At 45.0% G+C, this 17947-nt stretch overlaps 1 protein-coding gene across 1 annotated transcript in view; it reads left to right on the top strand.

The window, feature by feature from the left end:
- Window positions 1–17947, top strand: part of LOC144773699 (uncharacterized) — a 184659-nt gene that overhangs the window by 13465 nt on the left and 153247 nt on the right. The window contains exon 2 of the mRNA XM_078658845.1: window positions 12744–15141. Coding sequence (XP_078514971.1) covers window positions 13800–15141 — 1342 coding nt within the window. The 5' untranslated portion in view covers window positions 12744–13799. The remainder of the gene's footprint in view (window positions 1–12743; window positions 15142–17947) is intronic.

Genomic DNA, 17947 nt, shown 5'->3' with positions numbered 1-17947 from the left:
TGGAACTGGGTCATAGACACATTCGCCAAGGGTTTGCCTGATTTCTGCAACAGACTTATTACTCTTGGGAGTACGCTGTGATGCTTGAGCATGTAATTCGAGTGCTGATAAACGCTTGTATGGCGGCGGAGTTTGAGGAAGACCTCCTCCTGCGGCCCCTAAACTGGAATCATCAACTGATGCTTTTCGTCCTGGCAGGGTGGGTAATTGTAACGTGGGCTGGACTTGTATGGCGGGCTGACCCGGGGGGGCTGTTAAGGGCACCCCGGTGTCTGGAGGAGCAGGAATTACCTGATTTACAGGGACTGGCGGAGCGCGAACAGGATTTGCATATTCGGGGACTGTGTCGTCCAGATAGGACGAAATAAAAATATCAGCTGCGGTCGGTTTGTGACGTAGCTTGGTCGGAACTAATGGTGGCGGAAAATTACTGGATGCCTCCGGGGTCGCTTTTGGCAAACCCTCAGCAAGAAGAGGATACATACCCTTGATGAGGGCATTTCTCTGTCTGTCTGATTGCTCAGTTCTAACTCGTTCACCTATCTCGATTAATTCTCTTTCTTGGGCTCGTTCTTGGGATTCTCTACTTAGTTCTGACTTTCTGATTTCTCTTTCGGTTCTTTTATGAGCTTCTTTGCGCCATAACTCGATGGCATCTTTCTGTGATTGTCTGGCTTTCTTTTTCCATAATGCTTCTTCTACTCGCATGATGCATTCGGCATCCCATGTACCCGATACGGGCCATCTATACTTTTCTTCTAACTGTTTGGTATATTCTACCCATAAATCTAGATACAATATGGCACTTATGCCATGTTTCTGATACATAAAGTGACCTGGACTGTCCCTGGGCGGGACGGGAACTGCTGCTTCCAGCAGACCCTTTCTAGTCTTTAACTGACGTAACTTGGAAAATATGGGCATGACTGAACTGTAATCTAGACACAATACAATACACAATAAACACGATACTTATTTCCCATTCATACCACGACATTAGAATACATGAAAAACATTTAAAATAACAGTTCGGACAGAATACTACCTGGAAATACTGAGAACAGAACACGTGAATTTTCTCGAGAACAGAAACTGACTAGAACAGAAACTAGATGCACTGCTGAAACAGTACGAAACTTACCGGTCTCATAAAGAGACACGTCAGGACCCGCATCCACCGAAGTGAACACTTCGTTTGTGGGACTGTGTACCACCAACCCACAGACCAGAGTCAATCAAATTGACCCTGTCTAGATACCACCCCAGTAACGGTACTCACCGGGCAGCAAGAACGGAAGGCCTCGGACTGGACTGGACTGCTACGACGACGAACTTCGGACTTCGGACTTCAGTTACGGGTGGACCTCCGGATACCTCGGACCTTGGACTCTTGGCTTGGGCACTGGTCGGGACTCGCCGCGTTCCTCCACCGTCTCGTCTGGATGCTGGACCGCCTCCTCCGTCTCCTCCGTGGGCCTGAGGGATACTTGAGCAGAAATATCTGCCACTGCGCAGAAGAGTTCCGTCACGACTGCAGAGGGTCAGGGGGTCGGCGTGGCTTCACCGACGCGTGGGGAAAGGGCAAGTCCCTATTCGGGCGCCATTATGTGGTATATAAATAAATAATACCGGATCTATTTTTGAATGAATGAATGAATAACAGATAGCTCAATAAATAAGAGTCAAGATTCGAGGTAGTGGGAGTTTTTTGCAGGTTTAATACAGCATAAGGACAGGAACAGGACAACCTGCATAGGAATAGGATGACAGGGCCCAGCAGCTGCTGGGGCTGGGATGAGCGCGCTGGCTTTTAATAACAATACACGAGCATATATACATAGCGCAAACACATAGCATTACATTGCAGTAGGCGTAGCAGTGGGTGGAGCAGAAGGCGTGACGCGTAGCAGTCGCGAAAGATAAGAGTAAAAAGAGGGTGTAACTCAGACATGTGATGCAAACGTAACAGAATATGTCATGAATGGGCGGAAACCATGGAGGGGGCTACCTAAGGAGCCGGGACCTCTAACCTGGTGGTGCGCGCAAACTGGCAATGACGTGTTACGAGGAGAAGCTGGGGGCTATGAACTCTGTGCTAGGAGCAGAGACTAAAGTCTGGAGGGTCGGAGCGACATGTACCTAAACCCTATCTAGTATCTGATGTTTAGGGAACATGTTGATATAAACTAGAAGTCATGAGGGGAAAAGCTAATTGACTCTAAGACTGGACCATGCATTATTCTACATGTAGTGCGTGATGAAGAATATTAAATGACCATTAAATACAGTATTTCTCTTAACATGGAGCCGGAAAGGCTAGACAATGACGGAAACTATTGATGCAGTTCAGTAGCTTAGGAATGCAGAGAAGGAGGACTAAACTGATAACTGGAATCATAACATAGTCTTGGCAGACTCAGAGGCAGAGCCAAGCTGCACCGGGCACTGTGAGGCAGGAAGTAAGTGAAAGGTCGAGGATACAGGTGGGGGCTGGATCGCTCCTCAGCGAGGCTCAGGAGACAGGGGCTGAATCTGATGTCCGGGCCCTGTTGAGGCCTAGAAACGGGGACTTTATAATGAAATAACGTGCACACTGAGAAGCGTGGCAACATTACTTTACATAAGCCTGATATTCGTAGTATTCACGAGGACTGGAAACTGGCATACTAGAGGTGGACACAACTGTAATTGCGTCATTAATCGGACATGGGGAATAACATATGCATATTGGTCATGCACACATAACATATGATGGATGACACGTAGGGACACAGAACATGGCAAAATTTACTTTTCCACAGACCCCAGCGCAATTTCTATCTGTCTGCCTCTGCGAGATCGTAGCGGGTAAGTCGGGGGTTAGGGAGGCCCAGCAAGATGTATGCTGAAAAGCGTGGGATCTCAGTCTCGAAGTGTTTGTCCACCTCGCCTAGTACCTGGGTCCAGTAGGGCTGAACCTGCTCACACTCCCATAACAGATGCACTAAAGTACCTACTTGGCCACAGCCACGCCAACATGTCGCCTCTCGAGTGTGGTCCATTGCATGTAAGCGCTCCGGAGTATAATACCAGTATGTTACGTCCTTCGTGAGAGTCTCAGTAAGCCCCATGTGGTATGCAGAGTGCCGGGTTCTATAGTATATTTTCCCCCACTCCTTATGGCTAAGTGTCCTGCCTAGTACCCTATCCCATCGCGCTCTGCTGGAATTGTATGTGTGGGTATGACTTACTTGCAGCATCTTGTAAAGATTAGAGATGAGTTTTTTGTCTGACGTGCGTGTAATGAGCCATCTTTCATAAGGGGAAAGGTGCCTATCTGCTTCGGAGCGGACCTGGGGTTGAAGCGCCCAGTGCCTAACTTGCAGATATCTAAGCCTCTCGGTCTCTGGAAGCCCATATTCCTGCTTAAATTGGGAGAACGGGACGACCCCTTCAGCGTCGTACATATGATACAGAAAGCGACACCCAGCAGGCCTCCACTTTGCAAAGGCGACCGTGTCCATACCGGGAGTAAAATCATGGTTGTCCATCAATGGGGTGAGTGGAGACGGGAAGGTTGTGAGTTTGTGTTTGATATTAGTAGCGTCCCACACTTCAAGAGGAACCCGTGTAATGTACGAGGCATATAAGTTAGAGGGTCTATGGGGCTTGCGCAAGAAGGGAATTTCTTGCAAGGGTCGCGCCGCCACAGCCTGATCCTGAAACAGCCAGTGATTCTCTGATTCCCAGCGGCTCCATTCAACCAGGTGCCGCAGCTGAGCTGCTTGGAAGTAGACCCGGAGATCAGGAACACCAAGTCCTCAACCCTCAGGAGCAAGCGTCGCCAGAGCTCGCCTCATTCTTGGTTTCCGACCACTCCAGATGAACTGTGCAAGATCCGATTGTGTCTGCTGTATCCAGCCTGCTTGTGGTCGGAGAGGAATTGTGCTTAGGCAAATCTTGCCAGCTTAGGCAAGATGTCACACATGGCACCACTGGAGCGCGGGGCGATCGGGTGACCTAGGGCCCTGTAATCGTGTGAACCTACACTAATTCTAACTGGGTAAGTGGACATGGAACACCGGATCCCCCCCATAAAGTCCCCAAGAAAACCCAAAATGAAGAACAACCGAAAACAGTGAATAACAGTACCTTGTCCATCCTCCATCTGAGATCGAAAAGTGGACAAGGAACCCCAAGTCCCCCCCACCCAACCCCCTAGTAGTATCAAAAGGAGGAACAATTGAAAGGAGTAAATAGGAATACATTGTCCATCATTCGGCGATGATCGGTAATAATACAGTTTGGGGTAATCTACCAACAAGGAGAAAGCTCCCCTCCCACCCACGACCTGGACATTAACAAATCGGCCAGTCAGCTAGGTATATCTTCAGAAGTCAGCCAGGCTGGGAGGTAGATAGTTCTGTGGAGACAGCTTCCAAAGCCGACTTTTGGCCCCTGGTAATTTCTGCAGCAGGGGGCTTCTTGGGATGACGTCTACGGCCCTGCTGGTGTCAACGTGGTCTGGAGTCATCAGTGACCTCTTTAAGGCCCTCATCCCCACTCTCCTCCTTGGGGATTTCCATCCCCAACAGCCTGCACACCACTGACAACGAACGTAGCTGGTACAGCTTGTTATCCATGAGGAACACCAGCCGGAACGGATGACCCCAGCTGTACGTAATATTGTGCTGATGGAGGTGCATGGTAACAGGTTTGAAGGTCCTCCGTTTTTGCAGGGTGAGGGTGGATAAGTTCTTCCCTTTTGCGCCATGCGCTCTACATACTGCACCAGCAGCTGGTCACGAAACTTCAGGGGATGCATCTGATGCGCTTTTTGGAGGATGGCTTCTTTGGTGCGATAGTCCTGAACACAGACTAATATATCTGACGGTGGAGCCGATGGTGCCCGTGGAGGGCCCATGCGATGCCCCTGGTCCAAGCGCAGTTCCGTCTCCAGGGGTCTATCCAAGATGTGATTGAAGAGCTCTTTCGTGTAGGTGAAAAGGTCTTTCGAGTCGTCGTCTATCTTCACCCCCCTGATCCGAATATTATGGCGCCGAGAACAGTTTTCCAGGTCCACAAGGTGGGTTTGGAGATCGACTTGCTGATTGTGTATCCTGATGACCTCTTGCTGAAGTGCCGCCATCTCCGTGTCTCTCCCGTCGCTCTTGCCATTCAATTCAGCGACCCGCTGTCCAATGCCATCCACATCCCGACAGACCTCCCTGATCCCCGTTGCGAACTCCTGCTTGAGAGTGTGGATATCCTACCTCAATGCGACAAACATAGTCTCAAGAAACGCTTTGGTGATGGGTTCCGCGCCATCGACACGTTCTGATGTCGGGCCAGAGGCACCTGTCGCCATATTGGAAGTCAACTGTCCAGCTTGTGCCTTCGCAAACAAGTCTATAAGGGTCTTGTCTCTGCGGACCCTGGGGGAGGACATAGCTCGCTTTAATTAGATCCAGAAAGGCTGTGGGAGAACCTCTGTGGTGTAGCGCCCAGTCCCTATTTGCACTTAGCGTCGACCAGTGTCCCAATTAGAAGGCAACAGAGCCCAGGTGTCTGAGGGATCCCGCAGACTGTAAAAGAGCGGACAACCCTCGCCCTAACCAGCTGCTCCCAGGGGCCACCTCACTTCTGGAGTCGTCGTCAAGACCTCACAGCCAGTGACGACCCAACGTCCTCCGCCATTATCCTCTGTGTTGCCCCTTTTCACCTCTAAGGTAAAGCCAAGTACACCCAGTCGGTGTACTTGGCTATTCCAAACTGGTACTTCAACCACTTCTGCTGGCCAACCATTACAACAGGCCTCAATTAGCTCCGCCGCAATCTAGTCCCCTCTTGTGACTCCCAAGCTTGAAGTCCGTCTAGGCCAGGCCTGGAATCAAGGCAATGTTTGGGGCCAGGGGGGCCTCCCCCTGCCCCCTCAGTGCTGCGGCATGGCAGTCCTCAGCTCTCCTGCCTGGGCTCTAACTATGCAGGAAGTGCCGATGTGGCTGCACCAAGGCTCGGCTGCAGGAGGGCGCTAGCGACACTGCAGGGCCATCTGCAGTAGGTGCTCGGACCCGGCGTCGGCCAAGTCACAGCCTCAAAATGGCGGGCCTGGATCCCTCTTTCCTGGACTCTCCTCCACCACCCCGCTGGCGTGTTTATACTACCACTCCAAGTGGGGTCTCCTCCAGTGTGGCCCCTGTCCGGCAGAACCGCTCCCGGGTCACCAACCAGCCTTAAGGCCGCATCCCACGAGGCCCACTTAGCCGGCCTACCAGTCCGTCCCACGGCTCTTAGGGACTAGGCCTTGGCTACGCTGGCAGCAAGCTGGCGGCCTCACCTCTATCTGTTGCCTCAACTCCCGGGTCGGCTCCATAATCTGCTCCTCCCTTAGCTTCCTCCGGGCACCCGAGCTCCGCAAGGCCCGGCCTCCTCCGGGCCCTCGAGGTCTGTCAGGCCCGGTCTAGGCAGGAGAGGCCCGTACCCAGTCACAGCTGCTCCGCCACTCGCCTTCCGCCTCTACAGCTCTCTCATGGGCTCCCCCGGGCCCCTATTGCAGTACCCCAGCCGGGGAGCGCCAAAGTCCGCTGATGGGCCCGTGCGGGCCCAAGGCACGGTACGCCTCTCTTTCAAAATGGTGGGCGGGCCGCGCACCACGGCACCTCACCCGCGTCCTGCAGTCACAGTCTCACCGATTCATCGGCACCAGCCCCGGCCGGCGTGCCGGTATCTCGTCTGAGGTTGCCGCGCTCCTCGGGCAGCTCGGAGATCCGGGCTCCGCCTCACCAGACTCTCTTCATCCCGCCTTCCGCTGTCAAGTGTTTCAGCGTGGCCCGTTCCAGCTCTGCGCGCTGTCCGCTCTCGTCAGGGTTGATGCCCAAGAATAAGCGTCTACAGGCGCCGTTTCCACTCCAGGGTGGCCCCCACTGGCACTGCAACCTCTCCAGCCCCCTAAATTTGAGCCGACCGTAGCTGTATCAGCCCTCGGGCCAGGTCGGCGGTGTGAGCTCGGGAGCAGTACGTCTGCTCACTCCGCCATCTTGGCCAACCCCCCTTTTTTTAAACAAAATAATTCCCTAGCGTCTAGCGGACTCTCTGCCCCCTGAAGGTGCAGATCAGTGTAATAACCCCCATCTGACCCTCCATGGGTACAGAAAGGCTGTTTACCCTTTTATTAGGGGTGGGGGCCTGCCCATACCCATTCTGGTTAGCCACCACCTCTCTACTTGTATTTAAAAAAGTATTCCCTGGTGGGCTTTGTGCCACCCACCCCCCCCGGTGGGTAGATCGGGGGCAATCGCCCCATCTGCCCCTCGGTGGGGCAGAAAGACTGTTTACCTTTTTATTAGGGGTGGATCCATTTTGGACATCACACAACCGTCTATTTTTTTTAAATAAAAGAAATCCCTGGGGCCTAGACAGCTTTCTGCCCACCCCCTTCCAGGGGTTGAGGGGCAGATCATGGGTCATTGCCCCATCTGACCCGCAGGGTGGGCAAAAAGACTGTTCAACAGAATGGAAGACTTTCCTACAGAAGGGGAAATAAATGCAATTAGATAATAAAATCCTTTCCAGAAAATAAACAAAGTCTGTGTTGACTTCCTAGGTCCCTAAGATGTTCCATAATGTTACTCTGTCAAAGGCTGAGGTAAGGTTTATAAAGGTCCTATGAATAGATCTTGGTTTGGCTACTGTACACTTGTTGATAATAGGATACAGGTTTAAGCACCCATTGTTTGTGCACAAACCAGGTCTAACCCCATAATGTAGATCTGAGAGAATATTGTTTTTATCAGCCAGGTTTTTAACCTGTTTAGAGTCACCCACCCTATGACCTTTACTACAGAGTCAATTAAAGATATTGAAATGTAGCAGTGGGGTAATCCTAATCACCCTTTTTGAAAACCAGTACAATTACAGATGTTGACCAGGACAACAGAATACCTTCGGCTGCTTCATTTAGTGTCTGTGTAATTAGTAGACCACAGACTAAAGGATTGTTTTACAAATAAATTGTGGGGTTCATCTGGTCCCGGGGATTTGTTCTTAGATTGCCATAAGATTGCAACTTTTACTTCTCATACTAAAAAGGCTAATTTAGAAACACACTCATACAAGCCCTTCTTATCTCTGGAGCGGTGTAAGAGATGCAAATATGAATCTCTTCAAAGAGTTTAACCCAGCTGTCGGGCGTAATATGAGCGCAAACAGTGCCATGATCTAGATATAAAAATATTTGGCAGGTCACAATCTCCCAAACTAAATAACTGTTGGTAAGACATCTGTCTTGAAGAAGATGTTCCTAAGTTTTATCGTTCAGAAATTATTGCACTTTTTTACCTCAGATGTATAAATAGACCTACGTCTTATCCCCTCTAAGTGTAATGCTGCTATTTTTACTGTTGCTTTAGATGTTTCTGTCCTATAGTTACTGTGTTCCTAAATCATTACATGTTGCCGTTGTCTGCCCTTTTGCAGTTTATCTGAGTGAATGTCTGGGAGGGTTTCATCTTGCAATCTCACATGCATTTTATAATATATGTTCTGTTTGTGGTTGGAGATGGATGGAGTTGGTGCTGCTGGATCGCATTCATGAAAGATATACAAGTTGCCTGCAGGTTGCTATGAGGGGTGGGTGGTGAACTCTGCTCCGCCAGTGGAGTTTGCAGAGTTTTGCCAACTCTGCACTCCTCTGGGAGCACACAATTCTGCAACAAACAGCCTACCCCTAGGTACGATGCATTTACATGGCGCTCCCGACAGAGACCCTGGTGCTATTTACATATATTTCCTCAATGTCCCCGAAAGAGAATTCCGTAAGGGAACATATTAAACCCAGAGATCCAATGGGGGAGATTCAACTTCCAACATAATATCCTGAATGAATGAAAAGCGCATGAATACCCGAAGGCGTCTTGGCGCTGAGTGAATCGGAAGGGAGCATGCGAGAGCCAAATCCTAAGGGGTCATTGGCTAAACAACCAAGTTTTAAGGTTCTTTCTGAACACTAAAAAGGTAGGTGCATCTTTAAGCTCCGGAGGCAGAAGATTCCACAATTAGACTATGGTTCTGAAGTAACTTCGGCCTCCCCCGGTGACCCGTCTAAACCATTAACAAGTTTGCTGTACTTGATCAAAGAGTTCTGCTGGGGGTATACCTTATCAAATTTGTCCTCAAATAGGTAGGAGCATTTCCCTTGATGGATATGTACGCTCAGCATAGAGCCTTAAAGGAAATTAATCCTCATTCAGGGAGCAAATTGTGTATGCATGCGTGAGTAGCCATCTGCAGTGTCACAAAAGTCCTTTTCCTTCATAGAGCTGTGAATCCAGCTCAGCGCAGGGAAGGGGGCAATGCACGTAGTGTTCTAAATACTCTGTGAACCCAACTAGAAGGTAGTAGGTGATACCCCAAAATCCTCGGTATATGAAGATGAAACTGGAAGATGCCGAAATGAAACTGTTCATTGAGTAAGCCTTGTTTGAATATTAAACACATCACAAAAACCCACACCAGGAAACTTATGACCTGATGGGTCAGCATGTTGTGTCACAAATGCAGCAGAAAACACCTGAAGACCAACAGAATCAGCATGGACAGAGCACTATGGCACTAGGATGTGCACCCTACCTGCCCATGTTGGCACCATCCATACACCGCCCTTCCATCCTGGGGTGAATCTGACTGCACAAAAGTCTGCATGTAATACACAAACGTAGCTGGGCTGCATCGGTGTGTCAGGCTGCGATGCCACACTCAACTCACGGATCAGATTCATGTGAGCACCTTTGTCCCTTGCATTTCTATGGCTCAGAGTCCACTCTCTCTGGGTCTCAGTCACACACTGCCCACCATCTAGATGCGGGCAGAGAGACGCACCTGGACACCCAGATGTGCTATCTCGCTGGAACTGCTCCATGCTCAGGTCTCCACGGATGATTATCGCGCCAACCTTCAGCTCTTTGAAAACTAGTGCGCAGTGGTACTTTCCAGTGACAAGAAGGCTGCACTTTCAGCAGATCACATCATGTCCCAACCAGGGAACGCAGAGTGTCACGGTAAGATCCTTCCTTTGCAGGGAGGGATGTGCAGGAGGCGCTGGGAGACGGAACAGCCGGAGCGGAGATAACAGCAGGGAAAGAAGGGTGTGATAGGGGGAGGGGGAGAAGAGACATCTGAGTTTTTGCGGTGAATTGGGCGACCGAGAGAGGAGGAGGGTGGAAGAGGGAATTAGAAATATAGGTAGTGGGGGGTGAAAGGTAAGAGACCGAGAGACAGTTGTAGGGTGGAGCGGAACTCCGCGGAATTCTTCTGAGTTTTTAATGCAACTCTGCGGAATTCTGCATAGTGCAAACCCCCAAACCCTGCCCAACCGTAGATGCTATACAATTGTAGTAGGCAGGCTTCTGGCCTTGTATGAAGCTCCTTGTCTGTGGTGTTGTGGCTGGTTGATAAGTGTCTTTCCTGAGCTTCTGTTCTTGTACATCGCATTAAACAGAGATGTAGATTGAGTTGGGAAAAGGCGTTAGCTCCCAAAAGGTTTTATTCAGTGATGGTTTTAGTTACACTGATTACACCAGTAAGAAGCACTAGTCTCTTTTTATGTATTCTGGGTTGTTTGATGATCTACAAGCTCCCAATTTCTGGTGCACTCACAGAGCATGTATTTATATTTTTGCAATATGTTTTATTGGTCTTTAAATACAGACAACAAACATAGTGTGATGTGGGCGATATACCAACCTGACAAGGTATCAATTATAGTGTAATACATATTTGCAAAGTATAACAGTTCTAAATCAGTTATACTTAATATCTACAAGGGCACTCTACTGGAAGGCTGTAATTTATTTAATCAAATGCTGTCTCGTTTTAGAGAGGCAAGATTTATGAGGCATAAAGCACATCATTTTACATCCTGTTCCCAGGTCCACATTACATTTAGGGTCATTCTTATGCGCTGCATGTGAATCTTTTCAGCAACATGCCAGTAAGCCACAGCTTTAAGCCACTTGCAGAGCCATAAACCTGATGGGTCAAGTCAGTGTATGGCTGTTCTTCTCCTGCCTGATAGTAGGGTCAAAGCAATACATGTATTTTGTTGTTTAAAACACCCTCATTCAATATGTTTACTCTTTTCTCCTTAGTAGAGCCCTAGTAGTGGACAGGACTATCTTATTTGTGTAAAAATCTTCTCTGTTGTATAACTTATGTATGTCCTTAGGAGCTAACTATTTTATGTGTCAGTTTAAATGTGATACTCCCAGAGCTTATTTTAGCATGTGCATGATCCCTGAGCCAGGTGGCTTCAGTTAGCCCCACACATCTTCCTCTCACTTGGATGGCTTTGGCTGAACTGGTTGCCCGTTGTCTGAGCTGTGCATGGCCTATAAAACACTAAAATCTCAGGGTTATCTCAAATGATTGTCAGCAGTTTGTTCAAGACTGGAGAGTTGTGACTGAACTTTCAACATGCCAACCTTGCTGCCATTTATAATGCAAACACAAAAGAACTATCCCTCTATAAATACCAAACCGTTAGTGTGCCATCTTCAAGTTAATAAATTCAGCATTTTCAAACACACAGCCGCTCTATGTGCATCCACACTGTGTCCACCAGGTCATGTTAACTTCACTCAAATGTGTCAGTCCCTCTGAAGAGCTGCGGGAGGATAAAGGCATTGCCTGGCTACTCTCTGCAGTGAACCTACAGATACTATCATCATTGAAATGCCACACAATCCTCTTTTCAATCTGTGTTTTGGTTTTCATTGTGGGAAGGATTCTATTATTTCTATTTTCCAAATAGCCATGTTGTGTTTTGTTTTCTTTGTAATGTTATTCCCTAAGATATAAACGTGATTAAGTGGAAATGTATTCAATAATTGTCTTGCTGTGCCCTAGGACTTAAGCTGTAACTCACGGACCCGGTCCAGCAAAGTCATAACTATTATGTGGTTGCTTTTGTTGCCATTTATAGGAACATGGACTCTTGTTCATACTGGACTGTTACTTTTGGAGCAGGATCAAGGCTTATTTGCATACTAATATTTTTGTGTTTAGTGGCACAGTGATTAAATATATAGGCCTTGATTTTAGACGCTGGCAGAAAAGGTTACTCCTTTCTGCCAATCAGGAGGTCCGTTCACCTAATTTATAGGTATATGGACCTTCAGTATGTAGACAGCGGAGACTACTGAGTCTCCTCTGCCTATATACCCCTCTGACGGGCCTACAAAGAAAGGGCTGATGGAAGTTTGACAGTGTGCTTGCCAGATTTAGAGTACAAACCGCCACCTAAAACATGGTGGTATGTAAAAGTTCAAACTTTTTAATGGTCCCCTGCCATGGAAGAACACTTCCGTAATGAGGGGCTCATTACTCTTTTGTTATTTTCAAAAACAAAATCCTGCTTTGGGATTTTGTTCTTGAAAATAAAATTAAAATTGCAAGTGGGCGATGCCGTCATACTGATGGTGCTGCAAGGGACCCTTTCAATGAATTTACAGGATCTGCCATGAAGGTGGGTCCTTAAATACCTGAGATGTCCACTGGGCTGCCAGGGATCTGCAAATTTGGTGGGCATAGTAACGTCACCATGGCAGGAGAAAGGTTCTCTGCATGGTGATGGTACTAACACCGTCCAAAAATATCTACATCAGGCCTATAATGTACAACGTATTAGAAAACAAGTAGGTATGTCTTCTGCATAGTGATCTTTATGTTGCATATACATTCTGAGATTACAAATATTTTTGCATCCACAGAGAGCCGATTCAAGAATACATAAGATGAAGAGTAATGAAGAAAGTACGTTACTACTCGAAAGCTGTCTAATATTCAAGAAGACCTCAAAATAACTGCAAATAGTAATTATAGATATAACAGCACTGTAAAAATCTTGTATCTCAACAGACAATTCCTGCAAAAAACATGAAGTGTAATCCGGTGGCTTAAGGAGGCTGAGGAACTCATCCAGTATTAAAATACACCGGATTTCGCCATTCGTCCGAGATAACTATTAGATCCTAACAGGATAACATCCATAGTGTGGTGTTAGACCATTATAAGCTCAGATTTGTTGATGAACCCTACAAACTGTAGAAAAAGACCATAGGTGAACAAAATGAGTTGTGAAGCAGACTTCTGAAAGTTCAACGAAAGAAGGCTTTGGTTAGATACATTGGAGCACACTGTCCTAGAATGTAAAGACTTGGTAACAAGGCTTGTTCTTTGTATGTTTCATAAATATTGCCTGAAATTGAAGATGCAGACTATAGTAAATAAGCTGTGAGTTGTATTCTTTGGTTCCAGACTTTAAACATTTTAATTTGCATTCAAGACCCAAGCCCTGATAGATATATTATCAGTCTGGCAAGCATTACAGTGACCATTCAACATTATTATTATAAGGAGAAAAGGATACATTGCAAATACTACACATTTGCAGTGAATGTTAAAATACTGTCAGTTTGTCAGCAACCACAGTAGTCCGTTGGGAAACACATTAATAGGATCTATGGCAAACCATAACTGACCATTTGCCACTAAACCTTAGAGAAAAAATATACATACACAACAAACTTAAGAGCTTTTGTTTCTCCTCACTACTAAAGCAGCATCAGCAAGCATGCACTGAGGAAAACCTATAAAGACATAGTGAATGCGCCAAGAGTATTTATCAACCATCACAACTACGAGTTCACTCACAAACAAAAATATAAGAAAAACATACAGGTGGGTGTTTGTGAGAAGAGTTTTAATCTCTCATCATCCCTACATTGTCAGCAGCAGCAATTCTGTAAAAAACCTATTTATTTAAAATGAGTTTAAATGAGCAATCTGCTCTACAGGTCAAATATCAAACACATACAAGAAAAAAAGGAAATACATGCAGTTATTGCGGAAAGAACTTTACTCTCTCAGGACATCTAAATATCCACCTTCGAACACACACAGGAGAAAAGCCATACAGGTGTAATGAATGTGGAAAAAGATTTAACAGTTCATCAACATTAAAGATCCATATGCAATCACACACAGGAGAAAAGCCATACACCTGCAGTGAGTGTGGAAAGAGCTTTGCTTTCTCAGGAAAACTAAAGCTCCATCAGCGAACACACACAGGAGAAAAGCCTTACTGCTGTAATGAATGTGGGAAATACTTTGCTCATTTATTATCACTAAAGAACCATTTACGATCACATACAGGGGAAAAACCATACACCTGCAGTGAATGTGGAAAGAGCTTTAGTAAGTCCGCAAACCTAAAGAGCCACCGGCTAACACACACAGGGGAAAAACCATTTGTTTGCAGTGAATGTGGAAGGTGCTTTACTCAGATACCTAATCTAAAGAAACATCAGCGAACACACACTGGGGAAAAACCATTCACATGCAGTGAATGTGGACGGAGTTTTACTCAAAGAGCGACCTTAATGCTCCATCAGAGAACACACACCAAGGAAAAACCATACACATGCGTTGAATGTGGAAAGAAGTTTACTTTCTCATCCAGCTTGAAAGGCCACCTACAAACACACACAGGGGAAAAACCATATTCTTGTAGTGAATGTAGCAATAGCTTCATTAATTTATCAAAACTAAAGATCCATCAGCGAAAACACACAGGAGAAAAACCATACTCTTGCAGTGAATGTGGAAAGAACTTTCGTCTGTCAGGAAACCTAAAAAGCCACCAGCGAATACACACAGGAAAAACCAAATCATACACCTGTTGTGAATGTGGAAAGTGCTTTGCTGAGGTACATAGCCTAAAAAAACATCAGCGAACACACACAGGAGAAAAACCATTCACATGCATTGAATGTGGAAAGAGCTTTGCTCAAAGATCATACCTAATGCTCCATCATAGAACACACACACAGGAAAAACCATACACATGCAGTGAATGTGGAAAGAGGTTTCCTTTCGCAACAAGCTTGAAATGCCACCTACGAACACACACAGGAGAAAAACCATATCCTTGTAGTGAATGTAACAATAGCTTCACTGAGTTATCAAAATTAAAACTCCATCAGCGAAGACACACAGGAGAAAAACCATACTCTTGCAGTGAATGTGGGAAGAACTTTCGTCAGTTAGGAACCCTAAAGATCCACCAGCGAACACACAGCGGAAAGAAAAAAATCATACACCTGCAGTGAATTTGAAAAGCGTTTTGACTAAATCAGCACATTTAAAGAGCCATTAGCAAACACAGGGAAAACCCATACACATGCATTGAATGTAGAAAGAGCTTTATGTGTTCATTTGCCTTAATAGTCCAGCAGCATATGCACACAGGGAAAAAAACATACATATGTACGGAATTCGTGAACATACCCTACATGCCATCAGGGAGCTCACATGGAAAACAACGTAAAATATTCAGCATGTATTTCACTTATTCATAACTTCTCTTAAGACACCACCTGTAAATTGTGAAGAGATTTCATGATTTATTATACCTAATGGTCAATTAGTGAACACACAAAATGGGAAATAACATTCTCTCGTAATGGATGTGGGAAGAGCTTCCATTGTTTTGCATCACCTGTGTATAAGTAAATTCACACAGAGGAAAACCTATACACATGGATCGAATATGGGGTTAGTGTCAGTCTGTCCCAAATGTATAAGTTGCTGTCATCAAATACAAACACATCCAAGCAAAATATAGGAAGAGTTTGTCACATTTCAGCATGCAAAAATAGAAGGTTTGTGAAGAAACCGTTTCTGGACCCCACTAATGTCAACTATACTTTCTATTACTGCCCTTCTTAGCCTTGGTAAAAATGTTAGAACACCTTGATTCCACCCTCCCGCTGTTGAAGATGCCTTATATGTGCTAGTAGAAGAGAGATCTCTTTGTTCCTGTAGCTCAGTATCTCTGTAACCTTTAACATTGTTGACCATGAGGAACTTTTTCCATTACATGCATGCACCTACAGAAGGTAAACTTTAAATTCCAGGTAAATTTCAATTTGTAATCTTTGTTATTTTGTTTTAATTGACATCCACATGACATTGATTCATCTGTACATCCTTATGATGTCACTATTTCTTTTTTACTAAAAAAGCTGTATTTTTTTAAACATGTTTGATTTAACTTACTGTTAATAATATTTGTCATACCTGTAAACAAAAATCCAGTTTAGAAATATTTTGTTCTGATTTGTGAGCAGATTCCACTTTAGTATAGATATTGTTATGGTTCCTTTTTGCCTTATTGGACAATTTTGCTAAAAGGATTTCATTTTTCTACATGTATCCTTTTTTAAACAGGAATTTTCACTTTCATAACATTCAATCTGTAGTGCACACTCAGGCACAAGAATGATTTTTGAGACATTTAAGCATTGTTTTTATTTCTGATATACTCTGGGAGAAGCACTGTGTACTTCATAGGTTCAACAAACTAGACTGGGGATGGGGAAAGATCTGCAGGGGATGGGGTAAGAGAATGAAGCTTAGTTTTAGGGAGTCAGAGCATGCACGTGACCCAGACGAACACAGTGCTTTGAGCTGGTACTCACCGGCAGGGGGGGATAAGCTCTTCCAACTAAGATAAGACAACTGATGCCGTTCTCTTGCTCTGCAGGACCGGAGGTTTGTGCCTTGCTTAAGCTGAAAGCTTTTCTGGCTCTTCCTTTGCAATGTGTATGGTTTCCTGCTCCAAAAATGCCTCCTTTTTTAAATTCAAACTTCTGTCAAGGAGGCAGCACCCTTGTAAGGAAATGGAATGACTTTCACTAGGCCGGCTTCTTTTATGTTTCAATAGTATGTCGCATTTGCCTACAGTACATATGTCTTTATTAAATGTCAGGAACAATTACTTCTTTTTTATTTTGACAGTGATTTATTGATCTTGCACCGATCTATGTGTGCAGAAGTTTGATTTTAAGTTTGTCTCAAGAAATGAAATCTATAGATAAAAAATTCCAACAAAAGAAAACAAATACCTTTGCATCCATCACTTAAATGTAAAGTATTTGAGACAAAAGACCCTTCACTAAATACAAATCGAGAGGAAATCCAGGCAGTTTGGAGCTATGTAGATGTCATTAGTCCTATATATTAAAAATATTCAAAGGGATATTGCTACCCTCTCCTTGATAATCTCTGATCGTCTCGGACAATGAAATTAGGATAAAAAAATAATCAGATCAAAATGAATCAATTATCTCTTATAGGCTCAAAACTTTCACTAAAGTACTACATCATTACCACCTTGTCATGACAAAGAAATTCCTTATGGAATGGTGGATGGTAATACGATCGATATTCATCAAGACTTTGAAAAAGAAATGGTAACCATTAGTAAACAATTTAAAACTCTTTTATCTCAACTCTAGAATTTAGGATGTAAATATGGCCTTTTTGACCCTTCAATCATGCAAATCTTTTAGCTGGATTAATAAAAGGACGTAATTGAGATTCTTGATCAACATCATCCTATCAATATTAGGCAACAAGATGTAGTTGATTTGTAGTTTATTTCATTCATCCTGCTGGGTCCTCTTTCACACATCTACCATTGTAGCTGGTTTGTAGTGTCACATCACTTCTCCATCCTATGCTTGCCCCACTGGGCTTCGCTACTATTAAATATTTGTTTGTTCTGTATTGTATGTTATTTGTTTTAGTATGTCCTAAGATACTTTTATTTCTTTTTTTAATCAATACTTCTCATCTCATTAATCTTTTTCTGCTCTGATTCTTTCTCCCCTTTTCAGTTATTTTTTTATGAGTTCAGATTGTCCATCCTTAAAGTATTTCATTAGATGTAAAACGCTTCCGACATCTGATAAAGCATAGAAAGTTCAATGAATATCTTTTTTGGCACAATGCTGATATATGTATGATTCAGAAAATTGATGTGATTGATAGGATCTGATCCTCCATGGTTAAAGGTCAGTTTGGAGTTTTTTTTTCTCCTGACAAAAAGAAAAATGGTGTGACCATTCTT

Source organism: Lissotriton helveticus, chromosome 8, assembly GCF_964261635.1.
Source record: "Lissotriton helveticus chromosome 8, aLisHel1.1, whole genome shotgun sequence".
NCBI lineage: Eukaryota > Metazoa > Chordata > Amphibia > Caudata > Salamandridae > Lissotriton > Lissotriton helveticus.
The sequence above is the reverse complement of the archived record's forward strand: the minus strand, read 5'-3'. Positions and strand labels throughout refer to the sequence as shown.